The 21,473-nt window shown below is 42.1% G+C and overlaps 1 protein-coding gene across 1 annotated transcript in view; it reads left to right on the top strand.

Annotated features, from left to right (window-relative positions):
- LIMCH1 (LIM and calponin homology domains 1) overlaps positions 1–21,473 on the top strand; it is a 204,773-nt gene that overhangs the window by 144,426 nt on the left and 38,874 nt on the right. Inside the window, exons 7-14 of the mRNA XM_066632917.1 lie at positions 458–653; positions 4,326–4,578; positions 5,779–6,060; positions 11,936–12,220; positions 14,790–15,020; positions 16,256–16,603; positions 18,199–18,504; positions 19,361–19,669. Of these exons, the coding sequence (XP_066489014.1) occupies positions 458–653; positions 4,326–4,578; positions 5,779–6,060; positions 11,936–12,220; positions 14,790–15,020; positions 16,256–16,603; positions 18,199–18,504; positions 19,361–19,669 (2,210 nt within the window). The remainder of the gene's footprint in view (positions 1–457; positions 654–4,325; positions 4,579–5,778; positions 6,061–11,935; positions 12,221–14,789; positions 15,021–16,255; positions 16,604–18,198; positions 18,505–19,360; positions 19,670–21,473) is intronic.

Here is a 21,473-nt window from a genome sequence, read left to right as displayed (position 1 = left end):
CAGAACATCATTTTAAGAGTGCTGAAGGTGATGTGAGGAAAGTCATCGATGCCAGTGATTTGTACATTCCTTTCCTCTGTTAAATGGGACTGGAGACAGATAATAGCTTGTTAACAGAATTGAAAGTGAATGAATAAGAGATTACTTGCTGAAGCTAGGCATGTATTTCTTTTGTCCCAGTGTTGCCTCTGATTAAGTGAGGTTGGTAGGTTTTTGTAGTGTTTCAGAAACTTGCAAAACCTGTTTGGCATAGAAACCAGTGGTACAAAAGAAACATGTATGTACACCAAGGGGAATAATGCCTCCATCGTTCCCCTTCCAATTCTCCTGATAAAAGATTGCCTGTCGAGCCCACATACTATATGTATTTATTCTTCTTGTGTTCTGTTTTGTGGAAAATCAGTTTCCTTTAAAGTTCCCCCATTATTTGTTTGTTTGTTTATTTTTTCCACTTTAGGAGACAGAAGAGGTTGAGAGCCCCAAGCGCAGCATCCGTGATAGTGGCTACGTAGACTCCTGGGACTCTGAACGCAGCGATTCCCTTTCTCCTCCTCGCCATGGTAGAGATGATTCTTTTGACAGTCTGGATTCTTTTGGCTCCCGCTCGCAGCAGACGCCGTCTCCAGATGTGGTGCTGAGAGGAAGCAGTGATGGTAAGCTGCGCTCTCCAGGGCTCCTATTGAAAGTGACACATGGCCCTTTTTGGTGTAAAATGGCTGATGTGCTGCCACTCAAGAAGCTGGCTTCCCTTGTGGAAACGTGATGTGCTTTGCTAATCCCATGACGTAGGAAAGGAGCTCGCGTTGAATGCTGATTTACAGCTTGCCAGCTCCTTAGATAGATCTGCTTGTGCTGCATTTAAAATCTTCCTTCACTTTCTGTTACTGGGAAAAGTTTGTATTGAAGCAGTCTAATTTATGAAGTGGTACTTCTGGGGTCTGAAGGCAGACAGTGTCTTGGGCAGACAGTGTTTTTAACTAATAAAGGAGGAGGGACCAAGTCCTAATGAGAATATGAGGTTGGGAAAGCACTGCTTTCAATACATGGTGCTGCAGAAGAGGTACTGCCTATTAAGTGGTAAACAGACTAATTATATTATTATTATACCACTTTTCAACAAAATGGAGATATAAGAATCTGTTCCTTTGTCCCAAAGGAGCTAACAAAGGGTGAGGGGGGAGCGACACAAGGGAGGCACCGGCAAGCCACTGAGAGGGATGTGATGCTGGTTTGAGTGGGGACATAACTTTAAATTGCTGAAAAATGTATCATTTACAAAATGGATGAAGTGCAGATATTTGACAGAGAATGAAACTTATTGGATGTAGTTGACAATGGTGTGGTAGAGATGTGGCTCTCAATTATCTAGGAAGGTGACTGATTCTAATTTCCTATCCTAAGTTGGACTGCATCTGGAAGGTTTGAAAGAGGGATCTAAAATAGACATAAGGGAGACAAGAAGGGACAGAGCTATTGCCCAGTAGATATGGAAAAATATGCTAATATTGCATGTACACATACTTAGGCTTAGGTACAGTTGGTTGGCAACCTTCAGTCTTGAAAGACTATGGTATAAGCCTACAGCACCTGGTATTCCCAAGTGGTCTCCCATCCAAGTACTAACCAGGCCGGACCCTGCTTAGCTTCTGAGATCAGACAAGATTGGGCATGTGCAGGGTAACAGTTGCAGTAAGGTAGAGGAAATAAGGGATAGTGCCACTTAGGAGAACAGAAGGACCAGGCACATTTATATCCTATCATTCTCAATAAGCTCAAAGTAGCATACTTGGGGTTATCTGATTTTTTATTTATTTGTCACTTTTTTATACCTCTCTTCCTCCAAGAAGCTCAGGGTGGTAAACATAGTTCCTTTCCTCCTTTTGTTCTCACAACAACCCTGTGAGGTAGGTGAGGCTAAGAGATAGTGACTGGCCCAAGGTCACCCAGGAAACTTCATGGCTGAGCAGGGATTTGAATGTGGAACTTCCAGGTCTTAGTTCCCAAACCCCTACACCATCCTGATCTGGCTCAAAATGTTCCTAGTGAATTAAATGGCAAGTGAATTAAATAACTTGGTGGGGATTTGAATCCACATCTTCCTTGTTCAAGTCTAATGTTCTGTCCACTGACCTACACAATTTACCTATGGTATTTTAATAGCAGTAATAGCAAGTATTTCTAACAGTGTTTTTTGCTTTTAAAACTTGAATGACCATCTGGACTTTAGTTGTGATCAAGTCCTTTCTACTTCTTGAATGTTCATCTTCCATGACTAGAAGCACAGCATCACACTAGAAGTAAATGCATAAAACAGCAGGAAGATTATCAGATTCGCTGCTGCACTTTAGCTCCAAAGTTACTTCCATTTCCATCCCTTCATGGTTCTCCAGAGAACACTCCTCCAAGTTTCTATTGTATCAGAGTGGCATTCTTTGCACAAAATTCACAGTATGTGCTAATGTGTTCCGGAATACCCCTCTCACTCCTTGTCCTGGTGTGATTGACAGCTATTGTAGCCTACTAGGGCAGTGCATTTTGTGTAGCTTGGGGCCAATCAGTGCCAGTTTTGTGCCTCATTATGACAATGCCTCCTATAGCACAATTTCACAAAGTACTCAACTTTACGGTCATGTGTTTCCCTCTTGTATAGTTGTATAGGAAGGTACAACTGTACTACTGTGCTTTAAAAAAAAAAGTGATTCCACCTGCTTTCTTTAGCTTTTTTTCAAGGTGGCACTCAGAGCAGTGTGCAACTGCTGCGCCCAGGAGTAATTGCAGTGATGTCATCACATCATTGCAATCACTTCTGGGTCAGAAGGGCACATGTTCCTGGCTTCCAGGTGGCAGAGGAACCAGGAACACCAGTGGCTGAGGCAGCAAAAATGGAGGGTAGGATCTGGCATGTGCCATTGCAGCTGGATCCACCACCTCCCGCAGCCTCCTCATCACTCCCTCTCCACCCAGTTTCTCTCCCACCCCACCCCTTTCCTCCCACATTGGCTTATGTGTTCCTGTGGGTGACTGAAGCTCTGGAGATGCAGGTGGGAATGCTCCAGCCTTGTCACTGGCATCCAAGCAGCATGCTACTGATCATGCTGCTGAAAAGTGCTTTCTGGCACTTTTCCAGCAGTGGCTAGCTGTAGAGTGTGCATTTCTGATGCTGGTCAGAGCCCATAGGATTGGGCTGTGAGTTTCTTTTGTAAAGCCTATCATTGCTGAGAGATTTTTTCCTCTCATAAGACCTGAGCTCAGAGTTACCTAGTGGAGATGTTTGACCATAGGTTCACTGCCGCAAGAGATGGTGTTGGCCACTGGTTTGGATGGTTTTTTCACACTTAGCAAATTCACGGTTTTACAAAAAGTCTTAGAAAATTTATCAACATATGCTCCCTCATTAGGAACAGCAGACCCCTATCTGATGTTGGAGACAGATGATAATGATAGATGGCCAACGTTTTCAGGCCTTCCAGAGGCATCTGGCTGACTGATGTGGGAAGAGACTGCTTGAGGAGTTGGTTTTTGGTCTCTCATCTAGCAAACTAATCCTTATATTATTGTCTTCTATAGTTGTTAACTGTAGAGTAGCACTTTGAAGATTTCTGTTTAATACGGCTACAGTATTCAAACCTGAAAAGAACCAAGGCCCAAATCCTAACCAACTTTCCAGCTCTGACATAGCTGTGCCAGTGGGGCATGTGCTGCATCCTGCAGTTGAGGGGCTGTCATGGAGGCCTCCTCAAGGCAAGGGAATGTTTGTTCCCTTACCTTGGATCTGCATTGCCCTTACCTCAGTGCAGGGCAGTTGGTTAGGATTGTACCCTCAGTGAGGTTTCTTGGAGTTGTGTGAATGTTGCAGTTGTGAAGTTAAATCTACAACATTCAGTGGGAAAGCTAACACAGACCATGTCTGCATTTTCTCTGTTCCGACAGTCACTTAAATGTGGCTTAGGATTTGCTCCTTCAGTGCAGGATGCAAAGCTCACTAGTGTAAAAGAATGTGTAGTTCAACAGAGCTGAGATTTCCTTCAAAGATACACGTTCCCATGTATTGTGACATTGTGAGGCTTCAGGGTGGATTTCGAAGTATAATATGCCTCACAGACCATTTTAAAATTCCATTCTTGCTCCATGTAGAGAGAATCTTTTGCCTTTGGGACTTAAGAATGCTCCTAGAAGTCACTTTTTCAATGCAGTTGGTGCTCTAAATGTGCAATAGGCAGGGGAAGGTTGTGTGCACATGTGTGTGCGAGTGTATGTGAGATATACTGGCACAATTTGATAAAATAGTTACTTGCCTCTTTCATCATATTTACTTTTTTGAACAGGGAGAGGTAGTGATTCTGAATCTGACTTGCCACATCGAAAGTTGCCAGACGTGAAAAAAGACGATATGTCTACAAGACGGACGTCCTATGGTGAACCCAAATCAGTTGTGCCTTTTAACCAATACCTCCCCAATAAGAACAACCAGACTGCCTATATCCCGGCTCCTCTTCGGAAGAAGAAAGCAGGTCGTGAGGAGTACAGGAAGAGCTGGAGTACTGCTACTTCTCCCCTAGGAGGAGAGAGACCTTTCAGGTAAGGCCTAGGCCAGGGTCTCAGTTAAGCAAACCAAGGTACACAGAGCCATTTAAGCCCAACGTAGTGCATGGCTCATTCAGAGTAGATCAGTAGATTCCCCATCCCATGCTCTTTTTCTTTATTGATCAGTTTCAAAATAATAATCACATGAAATTATTATATTTTTGTCTCAGAGCATTATGCCTCAGAGCATTATGTGAGCAACTGTGTATTCTTGGTGTATGGAAACATCATTATGGGCCCAATCCTATCCAACTTTCCAGCACCGGTGCAGCCGCAATGCAGCCCCAAGGTAAGAGAACAAATGTTCCCAAACCTTGAGGTGACCTCTATGACTGCTTCCCCAGCACAGGAAGCAGTACATACCTCATTGGCACCGCAGCACCAGCACTTGAAGACTGGATAGGATTGGGCCCTTCCTGTGCACATAAGCTGTCTCAACCTACTTTATTTTTGCCTAGATACTCTTTTTTGTTGACAACACACTACTAATGTGTGTTCTGTTAATAGCACACATTATTTAAAACCAAAGGTTTGGTTCAGAAGCTCTTATGGCTTGTCCTTGTGGATTCTACTACCCTACCCTCATGTTTGCATGCCCCCAACCTTGTTTGTTTCTGAAAAATCTCTTTTCCACAAGGATCATGACATAATTTCTTAGTTTCCACTTCCTAGTGAAATGAAGCCTGACTATGCATAACTGCAATTTTTTGTATTCATCCCTCCAAGGAAGTTGTTCTGATGCCGCAGTGACAAAAGGCAATAGGTTCTCAACCTCCACATTCATGCAACTTATAACAAAATGGTACCATGCACTGACCTTTCAAAATAATGATGAGTGTCATATGTTTGAGTTTACTACTGTCTTATTTTAAATAAAGGAACACATATGTATTAATGGAGCTGTTTGACCTTGAAAACATTGCGTAGACACAAAGATTCTCTATGTGTACCAACTTAGGAAAAGAAATTGTAGTCACCAAAGAGTGACTGTTGCCATGGTCAAAGATGGTATTCTTCCATGATCTGTGCACTGAATGAAGACATCTTCCAGAAGCGTTCTTATTTTTTATTTTTTACCCTTTCGCATGTGTGTGTTTTAAGTACCTTGCTTAGTTTTGACTTTTCTATGGTGGTCTATGCCAGGGACAAGATCAGAGTGTACTGCACAGTAATTTGCCCTATATAACTTAATAGCAAAAACCAACCTGAAACTATAGAAGAAGAACAAAGTGAAGCACCATCACAGTCTGAAGAGGAATCCTTGGGCTGTGAGGCTTCCACTCCAGCCTCCCCTGTGAAGCCGCTTCTGATGGACATGAGTCAAGGAGGCCCTTTACGTCTTTCTCCTACGCGTTCTGCAAACAAAACGCCGGGGCCCAGAAATACCGAAAATGATTCCCAAGAACTCAGAAAGTTAAGGAGGCTTGAACAGGCTGGTATTAAGGTCATGACAGCAGCACAGCGCTATGGCAGCAGGTTAGCACCACACGGTGGAGTTCCCGCTGCATGCCTCACATTTTTCGCATTTGCTGTGCTGTGTGTTTGTTCTCAATTTGCTGTTATGACACTGCCAGTAACGCAAGCAATTAACCTAATAAATACCTGCATCATTAGCTCTCCTCAATTCATCACAGTACATCGAAAAAAAGAATAACCAGATTTGGGCAGCTGTGCACTGCAGTATTAGGTGGCGTTAAACCCATTGCTTATTAAACGGTAGTTGCGCTACAATAAATTTTGGCTGGAAAAGTTTGCACTCTCCAGTGACAGTACTGTGAATATTTAACAGCTTTCAAAGCTTCAATTTTCTTGGGCTGACTGGGCTATGCTTGTGTCAAGCGCATATGGAGTAAGTAGTTGCATTAAAGGATGTCTAGTTAAAAACAGGAATTGGTGAAAGTATCCAGCTCATTTCAGTTTCCAGCTAGAACATGGAGACAGTGTTTAACAATGTACTGTAAACAAGCATGCCTTGGCAATACTGCTGGCAGTAATTCCTTCAATTGCTCAAGAATGTTTAGTATCTGGACAGGGCACCTTGTTTCTTGGCACCTACGATACTGTTGGTTGAATTGAACTGGTTAATCTGTAGAGGGTTTGTGTGTGTTGGTATATGGGATATTGTGGTGTATAGAGGTATAGAACAAAAATATGATATTCTTTTATATCATTTCTGTTATTTAAACTTAGACTTATTTTCAACTTGGACTTCTGTTTCAAAGTCCTGGAAAATGACAGATGTATTAATTTACATTACTTTAGCATAAGTTGGAGACTGTAAAATAGTGTGACAAAATGTCCATTCAAAATATCGTATTAATATTGTGATGAATCACTATGTGCTCAACATGATTGTATGCTCTAAGATGGGTCCTGATTTTCATCTTATCCAAATGCAATAGTATAAATGAAACTACATCCACTGGGTGGTTTAATCTCAAATAGCACATGTGTGCATTCTTACCACTCAATTAGCCCTCATTTTGCATAAAGAAAGATAATTCAATCCAGAATCAGGCTCATTGATGGCTAATTTAAGTTTAAAAAAAAAAACACCAAAATTTATGAGTGGCTTACACGTGTGAGTTATTTACTCCACATGATTGTGAACTAGAGTCAGCTTGCAGTTGTTGTTGGGGAGCTACATTCTCACCTGACTTTGTGGTTCCATGTTATGTTGCTTGTGCAAGTAGATCAACTTACATGAGCAAAGGTGTTTTTTTTCTCTCTCCTTCAAATCAGTTGCCAATTCATTGTCATGCTCACTGTTTGTTATGCCCCAAACCAAACATTCAGAAATGGAGGAATCAGTGGAAGAAAGCATGGTCAACTAGAAATACCCATCTGTCTTCTTGGACATTCTCTGCCACTGATCAACCATAAGAATTTGAAGAAAGCTTTGATGAAAAGCAAAGTTGCAAGTTCCACTTCCTGTAAGTGTTTGGGAACATATGTGAGTGCTGTGTGTGCGTCTGGAACTCCTTCAGCAAAGAAGGTGTACAAGTGTCCCTTTACACAGGAAATGAAAAAAGAAGTGGGAATTGCTCACGCTTCCTCTGACACTACTTGATTTTGACTGAAGTTTAGCTAGTAGTGTAGCTGGGGGGGTTGACAATAAGTACTGCAGTAGCCACAATGCACTGTGTAAGCGGTCCCTCCCACTCACCGATGGAGCCATTCGGCAAAGTGCAGGTGGTCGCCAAACCAAATGACGTCCCCTGTGCATTGCCATTAGCTGCCTGGAATGGCTCTGATGGTGAGTAGGAGACACCCCTTACATGCATTGTGGCACATGCAGTACATACTGCGACCCCCCTCCCTGCTACGCTACTGAGTTTAGCCACTTGTGATGGCTTTTCTGAAGGTTTCCGGTGAGATAGTTTGGAATACAGGCAATAACATAAACTCTCTAAATGTTTGGAAGATTAAAATGGTTACAAGGCATGCAATAACCAAGAAAACTAGAATGCTCTGATAACTGAAGTTTAGATAGGAAAGAAAACAGTAATAAAAATGTCTGTCTTCCACATCCTGCTCCATATAACTGATAACCTGTCAAATTTAGTCAAAATCCTGAAGAGTAATAGTGTGCTTACTTGGGAGGTCTTAGTATCATTATCCTTTGGCCAACAGGGTTATGTTGGCCATAATATGTTTAGCACATGTGTTTGGCGGAGGTTAATGGTCCTTGGCCATTAGGCCCAGCTCCAATCTTGCAGTGACAGATTTCCCCTTCAAAATGACAAACACATGTAGTCAAGCACATTGTTTAGCCAAATGCAGCAGGGGTGGAAGAAGGCTCTGACCTCATCTTGTCTGCAGAACTCCTTGTGTTCCCTTTTCAGGGACCTCTTGTACTGCTTTGAGCAGGAGGTCCAGAAACTGCAGCATAACTGTTTCCTTATCCATTGTTGTCCCAGTTCTTGTGTGCCTCATGCACAGTTTTTGCAAATAGCGACAGGGAGTAGGGAATACCCACTGAAGAGCAAAAACCCTAAGAGCAAAACTGTGCTGAAGAGATTCTACCTTAGCAGCAGACATATTTCAGACCCTAGCTCAGCCATTTTCAACCACTGTGCTGTGGCACACTGGTTTGCTGTGAGTAGTCCATAGGTGTGCCACAGGAATCTGGGGAAAGGTCATTTATTAGTAGGACCATTAGCTGTGTCAAACTTCAGTCAAAATCAAGTAGTGTCAGAGGAAGCGTGAGCAATTCCCACTTCTTTTTTCATTTCCTGTGTAAAGGGGCACCTGTACACCTTCCTTGCTGGGAGGAGTTCCAGACACACACACAGAGCACTCACATATGTTCCCAAACATTTACAGGAAGTGGAACTTACAACTTTGCTTTTCAGCAAAGCTTTCTTCAAATTCTTATGGTTGATCAGTGGCAGAGAATGTCCATGAAGGCAAGTGGGTATTTCTAGTTGACCATGCTTTCTTCCACTGATTCCTCCATTTCTGAACGTTTGGTTTGGGGCATAACAAACAGTGAGCACGACAATTAGTAGGACCAATGGGGGATGTGAGCCCCGCACTGGCAGCACGGTGTGCCCTGTGAATGATCAAAAACCTGATGGTGTACCTTGACAATTTTAATGCCTTGTCAGTGTCAGTGAAAGTTGCAAGCAGGATTAAACTGGAAGTGGAATTTCTGGTTTTGTCGCACTTGCAACTTTCACTGTTTAGAAGCCGCGGGGAGACCTGCAAGCACTCCGCAGGGCTCCCCACACCCCCTGGATCCTGGGAGCAAGTATGGGTAGTTAAAAAATAGCCCCCCTCCCCCTGCAGGGGCATGATCCTGGGGATTGCTTTGCTGCTTTCCCCCTGCCCCTTAAAGGGAACGGGGCATCCTTACATGAGCTGGTGGGTTGCAACCCACCAGTTTGAGAACCACTGTTCTAGATGGTGCCCCACCATAGTTAAAAGGATAAAAATAGAGTCTTGAGTGGCTGTTAAAGTGAAACTTTATTTTTAGTCTCATAAAGCTAGGTGGATTCTGACAGTGTCTTTTTAAAAAGTGGGTCCCCGTGCTAAAAAGTTTGGGAACCACTGTACTAGGTCATTTTTCTCCTTGCTGGACTCTAGTACCTAAAGCAAGCTTAACTGGGGAAAAAGTGTCAGGGAAGAGGGGTTGCAGTAGGTAAGTGGCATGTGGAGGAGTGGAATCAGCATGCTTCACTTGTACTCATCTTTTTTGCACTTTAAATAGAACCCTCCACTCCCCCCCCCCATTTTACATGCAATTGGGAGAGACCTGTATATAAAGAAATGAATCTGCAATGGAATTTGGCAATGCCAAAGCTCTTAGTGGAATTTGATTCGATGGATAACACCTATTGAAAGCTTTTTGTTTCCCACTACAGTATTTGAATAGTCCTTATCTGACATTGTGTTTGTTTTTTATTTATAATTCCATTGAAATATAGTTATTAGGGCCACTGTTAACGAACAAACTTAGCAATCTATAGAAGGAGGTGCTAGGAGATGAGCACAATTCGCTGATGTTTCCTCAAATGCTGTAATATGCTAAGTCAGAGCTAGGCTTCCCTTGGAGAATTCTAAATCAATTTAGAAACTCATAGGTTTGTGGTAAAAAGTCTTTCATTTTCTCCTTAATGACTTCCTTCTTGATATAATATTAGGCTTCTTTCCCATTGATTTTGCAACAGTATACCCTGGTTCTAAAGACATGGAAGTGAGAAGACAAATGTGAATTGAGTATAGTGCAATCCCATTATTCATGCTTTAGACATACCCATTGTGGTGAAAATCAACCTTTTATATGAAACTCCTTTGTCACTTTTTGTATGATGCAGCTGTGACTTCTGGGTTTCCTTTGTCAGATCACAACAAGAAATATCAGAAGTAATACAATTATTTTAGCTACAGCTTGCAGTATATATTCTTTTCTGTGCTACTGCTTTCAGAATTGCAGCAAAGATATAATAACTGAAAGGTAAAATTACATTGTGCATATTTTTTTTATAGTCTTGAAGTATGTTGCTGGACTCTTCTTATCCATAATAATTATGCAACAGTGAAAGAGTCATTTTCAATGTCCCTTTTCCTAAGATTCCTAATAATTATGTTTGTGCAATATGAATGGATGCAGGTGACTTTCTTTTTAAAAAATATGGATGCTGGTTGGTACATAAACTGGGATAAAGCTTGAAATTGAACTTCAGGGATTCTAGCAGACAGCAGCTGTTATTGTTGGTATCCAAGCTTCTGAAGAACCACATTCCAAAAAGGGTATGCTTTCTGTCCCTTTTATAAGACAAGTTCCACTGGTGTGGCTGTGTGACAGAAAGAAGACAGCATCTGTTGTGTGCTGCAGTTTTTAAATGGACAGACACTTTCTCCCATCTTAACTTTAGTTCGTCAGTTGAGCAATTTCAATTATTATGTCCTGTGGTGAGCATCAATGGCACCATAAATGGTTTGATTGGGGTGGACATTCTCTGATCTTCTCAAAAATGACGATGTGTTCCTATCTTTGTGGTAGAGGTGGGACATATAAAGAGAAAAACTAATGTTAAGATATTATAAGCAGCAGATGAATGAGCTAGAACGGCATTTCTCAAACTGTGGGTCGGAACCCACTAGCTGTGTCATGAGACAATTTCAGGTGGGTTGCATAGCACCTAGCTCCATTAAAAATACAGAGCTGAAAATACAGGGTACAGAGCTGCTGGGCAGGGCAGCTCCTGGTGGGAGAGAGGCACAGTGCTTTGCCCTGAATAGGTGGGAAGATGGGACACTGGAAAGGGGGGAGGGCTGTATGGTCTATGTTCTGCCTTGACTTCCAAGTTGAAATGTTTGAATTCTGAACTATGCAAAATAATAGCACGAGCAGGCTGTGTAATTGGTCTTTTGGCAGATTTGAAGCTTAAATTGATGATGTCACTTCTGGCTATGACATCACTTCTAGGTTAATACTATCTTTTCCAATGGGTCCTGCAGATTGTCATTCTAAAAAGTGGTTTCTGGTGGCAAAATGTTTGCGCTAGAGAGTTATTTAAGTACATGATAGTTTCTGATTGGAGGAGAAATAATAATGAAAAGTGTTAGCGAATAAAGGTGCTGCTTTGGAATTGTGAATTGAGTAATTTCTGGTGTGTGCATGTTTGTTCCACTAATAATAAGATAGTAAGTTAAGGCCCCAGCCACTGATTGTACATGCATGGAATTCCAGGTTTGCAGCATGGAGTCCCAAATTGTGGTGATTTCCTCTCAACTAACAGCACATATAAGTACATTTCATTTCCTTTTTAAAAAAATATGGAGAGGTGTGTTTTCTTTCTCTGTGTTACATCTGGATTCCCCATTTAACTTTACTATGAATCAGTCAAAAGCACGTGTGTGAAATGAGTGAACCTACTCCAGATATCATCCTCCGCAAAGAGAATCCTTTTATGTTGAGCTATCAACGAAAAGATTCTGGCTCTGAAGACGAACGAGACGACCGAATTCCTGATCTAGAGAAGGATGACTTTGCTATACGTAAAGCAAGACTAAATCAACCAAAACTTGTTTTGCCATTTAATCACTACCTGCTTGGGTCTTATACCAATAAAGATCGAAGTAAAATGGAAGAAGGGAGGAAAAAGAAGAAAAAACAGGAATGTGCAAGGTGTGCAAGTCTGCTTTTTTTTTGTATTGTTCAAATTGAGTTAGATGGTCAACTTTATCAATCATTTTCCCTATGCCCCCTTTCCAACCTCGAGCTGCCCCCCTTTGGGCTCACTTGGACTTGCACCAGCCAAAGAGCTGGCCCTGTTGTAAATAGACCAGTGGTTCCCAAAGTCCTACATAGGAGTTGGGAACCACTTAACTCCTTGTGGGGGTGGGGCCATGGCAGCAGCGCAATCCCCAGGATCGTGCTGCTGCTGGGACAGAAGGGGGGTTTACTTACCTGCAGTCAGAGGGTAACCCTGACTGGGTTACCCTGGAGGGTATGGGGAACCCTACAGATGCCTCCGTAGGACTCTCTAAGCCTTCCATTAACTAAAAAGAGAGATTGGAAACCACTTCCGAATTCACAATTGAAAACCGGTTTCCAATCTCTATTTTTAGGTAATTGGAGGCTTGGGAAGCCCTGCGGTGGGGTCCACAGGACTCCAAGCCCTCCCCCCCGAAGCTCGTGCTAGCTGCAGGTAAGTAAACTTCCCCTTCTGGCCCAGCAGTGGTAAAATCCTGGGTTTCGTGTTGCTGCCATCCCCGCCCCACCCCTTAAGTGTTTCCCTGAGGCTGAGTACTTCCCTGGCTGGTAGGTCATGAACCACTAGTTTGGAAACTACTGGAATAGATCCATTGGGGACCATGGCGTGGGGGCGAAGTTCAGTAAAAGTTTCTTTAGCTTACGTCTACATTACATTGTGGTCCCTGGCTGGCCCACTGCATTCAGAAGACCCTGTGCTGGTGCTGCTGCATGCCATTTGCTGGCTGAGAATAGGATTGGGCCGTGAAATTGTCTTTAATAGTAGCCAATACATGTAGCCAGTGGTAGAATTTTTCTTATTTTAGGAACTCCAGGCATTAGTTTCAGTAAGTGTAAGTTCAGCTGTTTCAGGTGTCACTTTTGTTACCTGCACAGTCAGACTGTGTCATTTTGCTTATTGTAGGTATGGGCAAAAGCAGACAGTAGACAATCTACCAGTAGGTTGCTGGATGATTTGTAATAGATTGGCAAGAGCCTTCTGGTCTCCCAGTTGTTTAACATTAGGTTTCTTGATTTGTAATCACATATATTTGTACTTATCCGTGCAAGTCATGTATGATTCATAGTTAATACAATTATACAGTCAATTATTAGCTCTACCATCTGAGCCACTATTTTGCACCTGGCTCTGCCTCAAGCCCCTTTGTAGTACCTGGGTCTGGATGGTAGCCCTCAGGGTTGTAATAACAAAAATTCAAAGGAGATTCTGCAAGCCTGCAGTCTGTCCATGCCTGTTCTACTACATTTAAAACAATCCAATAATACTTCGTAGTTTCTAGTGTTAATCAATGACTTTATAATGAAGCATATGCATATTATCCTATGCTTACTTGTAATGTGAGATGTGTCTAGATAAAAAGAAAGAAAAATTCTGTCTGGCAATATTAATTGCATCTCCAATTATGAGTATCTCTCCCAGAGAGTTCAGAAAACCTTTTGTGAGACCTACTATTTTCAGCTGCTTTCAGTCATGTGAAATGTGTCGCCTTTGTGGCAACAGTGTGAGCGTCAACAGTCTGCAGTCTAGCACATGAGTAATGTCTTGGAATAGTATCTGAAAAAACATATCAGAAGCCTGCAACATGGAGGTTTGCAAAGGTTATGTTCTTGGTGGCAGTAAAAATCTTCATGTACTGCTATTTTTGGAAATAAAACTGGGATTCGTGATAGTATGAGATGTGGACAACATAACTGTCAGAATGAAAGACTGTGAATAAATTGATGCATTTAAAAAATAACATTTACTAGGTTTATTTGTCTGGGCTGATAATTTATGGATGGTCTGCAGAGAACAAGTCTGGCTCCAGAGGGTGGCCCGGTTGGGCATTGCGGGTTCCCCAAAAGCACCAATGGCGTCACCTCACCAACAATGTTGTGACTTCCACTTTGCCTTGAAGCATCTAAGGTCAGAGGCAGTGTGAGACAATTTTCAGTTTGCACACTTGCTTCTTCCTGGTTAAAGGGCCTGAGGGCCCTCAAATCTTGGAGCCAGCACTCGTAAAAAGTAATCATTCAAAGGGACATTTACATCCTAGGCAATTATATCCTTGTCCATTGTATCCTGGTCATTGGCATCCCTGGACATTTGCACCAATTTTTTTTTTTAAACCCTACTTTTAAAAATAAAAAGTGCATTTAATATATATTGGGACACAAATGTTCAGGACACAAAAAGAATGGATGCAAATGTCCAATTCCGGGGTGCGTTTTACAGAGACATAGTTGTCCAGGACGCAATGGTCCTGCCAGTGCGAAAGAGGGATGCTATCTCACTTTAGAATTGTCTGGCTGCCAACTGAAGTAGGAGCAATGAATTCTTGCTTTCCCCCAAAAACCCGTCTAGTTCCCCAGTCTCCTATTTTATTCAACATTTCAGTGTATATCTGATGCCATGGGCTCGGTTATTGGCAAGCCATTTGACATTGCCTAGTTCCTACAAATTGTTCTTATCCTGCTGATTTTGGAATGTCCATTAAATCAGAGGAAACAAGATACGTATGGCTTCAACCAGGCAAGAGAAACCACAACCTCGGGAAGATATGTCTGAGGAGAAAGACCCAGCAAAAGTTCCTGACCCTGAAAGAGATGACCTGGCTAAGCGGAAAACACAGGCTAGTCCTTCCCAACTAGACTTTCCCATTTTTGTGAGCAGTTCTATAACGCAAGCAGATAAGGAGACATGGGACCGACTGAAAGTTTCAGGGAAGACAAGGTATTATTGTTATTTTTTTAAATTATCATCATCATCATCATCATCATCATCATCATCATCAGTAGTAGTAGTAGCAGCAGCAGCAGCAGCAGCAGTAAGAATATTTATGTACAACTTTTTAAAAAGTTCACAAAGTTATTACATAGCAAAATAAATCATGTATTCATGAAGGGAGGGTGAGTCCGTTTTTATATTAGTCTTTTTATAACTAAGATAGGAGCATTCAAGGTTCTTTCATTTTACCTTCAAAAAGTTAAAAACCAGCAATTCACACATGTGCAGTGTTTAGTCCCAGGTGTGTATTTACTGCATGCAGCAAATTCTGAGAGTTTTATGTGTTGAGGTTCATTAATAACTTATCTGCTGCCTTAAAAGCATATATTTTCCACTAGTTGCCCGTATAGGTACTATGTGTTTCCTTGATTATTGTGAGATGTTAGTCCTTCCCTACACAACCAATAGCGCAATCCTATGCGTGTGTAGTCAGAAGTAAGTCCCCATTGTGTTCAATGGGGCTTACTCTTAGGAAAAGATGGGTAGGATTGCAGCCCAAGGAAGTACCCCTCCCCCCCGCCTAAGAATAGCTTCATTTGTCATCCTGGAGGCTTTTTTTCAGTTCGTTTGATCACATCTGTACAGGAACCAACAATATTCCTTATCATAATCCTTGAGATTCTAGATTTGAAATGAAACACTTCTCTTCCCCTTGACACTTGAGATTAATGTTTCCATTTTGGGGTTCCCTTTTCTTGGCACTCCCATGCAGGAAGCAGCTGTTGCTACAGGCCTTGCTAGCTCTGCTCAACATTATATGGGATTTGTGCCTGCACACGGCATGGCTAGATGATAGCTCTCTATCTTATTCAGTCAGGAGCTGTGGGCACAGTGTAAAATCCTGTTTACAAAGGATTAAAAAAATGCCACTAGAGTCATTTGTGAGTCTATCTATCCTGATTTCTGAGACGCATTAGCAACAAGTTACTGTTGTTGTCTGCCCTGATCATTTTCTAAATATAGTTTGGCTCAGTTTTTGCAGGGCTGTAAGCATTTTTGTGTTCTACTTCTGAGTGGAATAATTTCCCCCATATTGTACCCCCATCTTTCTTGGTTTGATTGCAGTTGCCTTTGGTTGGTTGGTTGTCCTTTTCTAGTTATAAGTCTTTGGTTTTTTGGCTTTTCCCTTAGTTTTCTTGTTGCCTTTTATCTGCCTCTTTTGTTTACATCTTCCTTGTTAGCGACGAGGAACTCACAGACACTCAAGATTCTTTTCTGTCCTCCGAAGTGGCAGCAGAAGCTGCCAGTCGTAATGATTTTGCAAGCCACAAAGCAAGAATGTACAAGAAGGCCACCTGCCCCAAGCAGAGGTTTGTGCACTTTGGGCCAGTGACGGAAATTGACCAACAAAAATGGGAGAAGCTTTCCATTGCTAGGGCTGCGACTAGAGATGAAATGGAAGAGGCAACCAGTAGGGAAACAGTTGGGGCTCTTGGGAGCTCAAGTGAAATTTCATCCTCAGTGTCTGTGAGCCATGTCAAGTCCGTTGATCATACTGATGAAGCCTGCAGTCCACATGCTAATTCCAGGTATTCTGCTTGTGATATGAGAAAAGGGCAGCCTGTATCTTGATGGAAACAATTTCTCACAGTAACCTGAATTCAGAGGGGTGTATGCACACAATTTGTGCATGCCCCTAACTTGTTCCATGCTCCCAGATAATGCTCCGTCTAGTTGACAAAGCAGTTTTGAAATAAAGTGTAAGAGAAGTTTGAAGGGAAACAGCTCCGTGGGTGTGCATGCTGCATTTCCCAATCGTTTTTCTTGAAACTTCTCTTGCATCTGTTGCCTGACCTACTTTCTGAACTTGGGGGCAGTTGAAGAACCTTTTAGGTTATTGGATTAGGATGGTGATGAAAAGCATGTTCTAAAAAGGAAATTTGGGGGATGGATGGATGGGGACATAGTGTGATATGCAGGCAAGCATTGACCCTTGGCTAATATGCAGTTTCAGAGCTTTTTATCCACACGTGTATTTAGAGCTTTAGAACTGTAATTACATTATTTGATTCTTACAGGCATATCAGACATATCTATATCCTAATCCTAAGCATGTTTGCTCAGAAGTAAAGATGGAACTTCACAAAACAAATGCAGGGTTCTCATCCTTGTATTTGCATGGAAATACTTGTGCAGGGGGCCAATTGCAAGGGAGCTTTGGTGGGTGATGAGTGTTTAATTCCTTCTATGCCCATACGTTATTTTCCAGATAACACCCACGTCTATTTTTTTTTGCTCCTGCTGTTTTTCCTTGGGCAGACATCAGGACCAGAAGACACCTAGCTGCAAAGACATTGCCAGAGAAATTACAGGGGTGAACTACAATTTCAGGGGAGAATTGCAGAGAGATTGCAGGGGAGAATTTGTGGGTATAGAAGGGGTTTGGAGGTGTCTGCAAGTACCCCCCCCCCAAATAGGGGAACCAAGAAATTGATGTTACCATGAAATAGCCCATTGCAGCCCATTTTTTCCCTAGTTGCCGTTTTTCATGCTTCCAATGTAGCAGTTCAAGTGTTGAGATCGCCTGTGTGGATCCAAATGTATAATGGACAGAGGAGTAGAAAAACAAGCAAAAGATGGGATGACCTTCTGGGTTGAACTAAATTGTTGGTATGATGAGCACTCCCCAGTCAAATCCCCTTGAAAGATTCCTGTACTGTACTATTCAGTAAGGCTTCTCAAAGCCTTATTGGTTCAATTTGCTCACTTTGGGCATGCCAGGAGTGCTGCTTTGTACAGTGTGACTCTATCTGAAATGGTAGCACTGCATTACAGAAGTTAGTTCTATTTAAGAAAGCTTATTAAAAAGTTACTTTTCATCCCTCTGGAATCTTTTGAAGTGTGCATGTTAAAAATGGATTATACTTTCTTTCCTGTGGTGCAAAAACATTTCTATTTTCTGTGAAGCCAAGCACAGAGGCCAGAATTTACAGGCGTTTGGCTTTCCTTTATCTAATCAGTCCACTGTTCTGTCAATATGGAATTCTTTCAACTACTAGTAAGAAACTCAGATGTTCACTTTGAAAGATAAGATGAATAAGGGATGGGGGTTTATCTCAGCACTTCCATATGTTTCTCATCACCTTCCCTCCATTCTCTTGTGCTCTCCATCATGTATTGTCAGTGAAACCATGTTGTCCGATAGGGATCCATACAATTCATCCGCCTTGAAAGCTTGTGAATATTCCCAGAAGCCAATGCCAAGCAGTTTGAACGAATGGCATGAAAGTAGTGAGGAAGAGTTGGATGGCAGCTTCCCAGATATTGAAAGAGATGACATGTTAGTTAGAAGATTTGGAACTTTTCAGAAATCTACTTGTCCGGTTCGCACATGCTGTCCTTCCCTGGCAGTAGTCAAGCACCATCCATTGAAACAGCAAGGAAATGTTGCTCTTTGGGGAGACTGGAAAACTCCACCAAAAACAGAAAGGTCAGAAACTGGGAACCAGCAGCTATGCTACTTCTTCTGCCTGCTTTGCATGTAATGCTAACTATGCATTATAATTCTACTTCTTGACAAGAACAGAAAAAAGCAACGCCTAATTACTACCTGCCAAGAAAAAATAGCTGGTTGCCATCGCTTAATAAAAGGAAACAACAAATATGATTAAAGGTTTAGATTACTAGCAACTTGAGGAAAAATGAGCATATTTAGCCTAGAGATTTTTAGCAGCTTTACACTACGGCAAGATTTTGATTTTAGGTTAAGAATTAGGAAAGGCGTCATAATTACAGTATAAACACAGTAGGGCAGTGGAAGAAGTTGTTAACAGTTGTGGATTCTTATTCATGGGAATGCTTTAAAAAGAACACCAGGTGAACATGTTTTCAGCAGTGGATTTTGAAGCCTGCCTAGAGAACAAGTTTGTGCAGTTTTTTAATCATTGCTCTTGTCAGTCACTGGCTGTCATTATTTTGTGTATAAAAGGCGGTTTTATTTTTGTGCTTTTTGCATGATCTAATTTTGCATCGTTTTAGTATTCATTTTTTCAAGCTTGGGTCTCCCATGCTGGATGTAAGTCAAATATCTTATTTCTAACTATAGTTTAATTTATATTTTGTGCCCCCTAGAAGGAGCTCAGTGTTGCTTTAAATGGAGCTCTGGGAAAGCCACTGGCCAGACTGAGATGTGCAAAGGTTTAGGGCTTACAACAGCATCATGCAACTCTATTTTCCCGACCTTAGAGCAGGCTGTTGTTTACCATGCCTGTAGCGCGGCAGCCATGTTTTACCACCTTGCTCTTCAGTTGTCTCCTAAATAATAGTACCCACAATTGCCTTAGCAGTTCACCACTGGGTTGTACAATGCAACATGGTCATGAAACACAGTCACCTGTTTCCATAAGCACTATCGTCACTTGTGAAGATGGCCATGGGAAGTCTAAAAGACAAGAAGAGCCCAAGAACCATCCAACAGGAGACAAAATGGAACTTGGAAATCCAGCAGAGGACGATATGATGGTGAGAAGAACTGGACTGTTTCCAAAGCAGATGGGACCAAGTGTTAGCCAGTTTCTTCCAGTTCCTGTCTCGAAGCAGCAGAATGGTGAGGAGGCCACTAAGGAACTTGTAAAGGCTTCACAGAACGTGAAGAGGTCAGAAGGCTATTCTGTAGTCTTTTTTTTCTTCTATAATTACCATATGGGTTTCATGGCTCCCTGCTATGTTTCAGTTCTCAAAAATACAATATGCCAAGCTTGTAAACAGCCATGAGATGAGTATGACTTGTTTCCAGATATCTAGGCCAGCCATTTTCAATCTTTTTCAGCTCATGGCACACCAACAAGGCACTAAAATTGTCAAGGCACAACATCAGTTTTTTGACAATTGACAAGGCACACCATGCTGTTGGTGGGGGGCTCACATCCCCATTGGATCTACTAATTTATGAATGTCCCCCAAACCTCTATGACACGCTTGCAGACTATTCGCGGCACACCAGTGTGCCAAGGCACAGTGGTTAAAAATGGCAGATCTAGGCAGAGAAGAGTAACCAAGTTGATGGTTCATTTACCTTTAGATCAGGGGTTTCCAAAGGTTTTGGCAGGAGGACCACATCAGCTCTCTGACACTGTGTCGGGGACTGGAGGGAAAAAGAATTAATTTACATTTCAAATTTGAATAAATTTACATAAGTTTACATGAATTAATATACTAGAGATGGAACTTATATGAATGAATGAAGGTCTTGCAGTAGCTCAAGGCCTATAAAAGGCCTTGCACAAAGCAAGGCCAGCCTTTCCTTTGCTGCTGCTGCAGCATCACAGACGTGAAACAGCAAGCAGTGGAGGGACCTCTCATTCCACAGCTAACGCGAGCGGTCAAACAGTTGCCCTCATGCTGAGAGCAGTTTTTCGGGCCAGTGCAGGCTCCAGCAAGAGGCTCATTGGAGACTGGGGTGTCCCTGAGGGCCACATTGGGAGTCCTCAAGGGCTGCAAGTGGCCCCAGGGCCGGGGTTTGGGCACCCCTGCTTTAGATTATGAATGCCTGACACAGGTATGTGTAGACGGGTGACCTAGTAACATTTTTTTTTGTGAGCTGGTAAATTTTTTGCAATGTGAGCAAAATCCTCTTTAAAAAATATGCCATATAAAGGATATACAGTTAGAACAGAATTTCAAGTACTTTACCTTCTGAGACCAGCAATCACTTTCCCTCTCGGCCAACTTCATTCTTTAATGCAGCAATTTTCAACCAGTGTGCTGCAGTACATTGGTGTGCCATGAATGGTCTACAGGTGTGCCATGGGAGTTTGGGGGAGGGCCATTTCTTAGTAGGACCATTGGGGAATTTGAGCCTCCCACCAGCAGTGTGGTATGCCTTGTCGATTGTCCAAAAATGGATGGTGTACCTTGGCAATTTTAGCACCTTGTTAGTGTGCCATGAGATGGAAAAGGCTGAAAATCGCTGCTTTAAAGGGATTTTCGCCCTCTGAAACATCTTGGATTGGCAGTTATATAGTTTTCTGGGCTAGAAGAATTGTTGAACCAGAGATTGCGCTGTAATGGAAAATATATGTTATACTGTAGTGGACAATGTTGCCTCTGGAATGGTGACACAATTGGTATTTGAGTTGTTGGGATATATATATATATAAACGAAATATTTGGAGAAATGAAAGTGCTTTTTATAAAGAGTCATGAAACTCTAGAAATATAAGATGATGACACACAGTGAATTGGAATGATCTGGATAATTGAGCATTACTGGGGTGAGGGAAAGATCATGAGTCTGGAGTCTTGAAACAAGTGCACTGAAAGACAAGTACACTGGGCTGCATACCCTTTCTACTATCAAGCGATCAATCTGATTCGATCAATCTTTATTCCACCCTTTTAAGCAGCGCAGAATAGTTACTCCTCCCCTTCCCCCATGTTGTTCTCACAACCACCCTGTTA

Source organism: Tiliqua scincoides, chromosome 6 (genome assembly GCF_035046505.1).
Source record: "Tiliqua scincoides isolate rTilSci1 chromosome 6, rTilSci1.hap2, whole genome shotgun sequence".
NCBI classification, from domain to species: Eukaryota; Metazoa; Chordata; class Lepidosauria; order Squamata; family Scincidae; genus Tiliqua; species Tiliqua scincoides.
The sequence above is the reverse complement of the archived record's forward strand: the minus strand, read 5'-3'. Positions and strand labels throughout refer to the sequence as shown.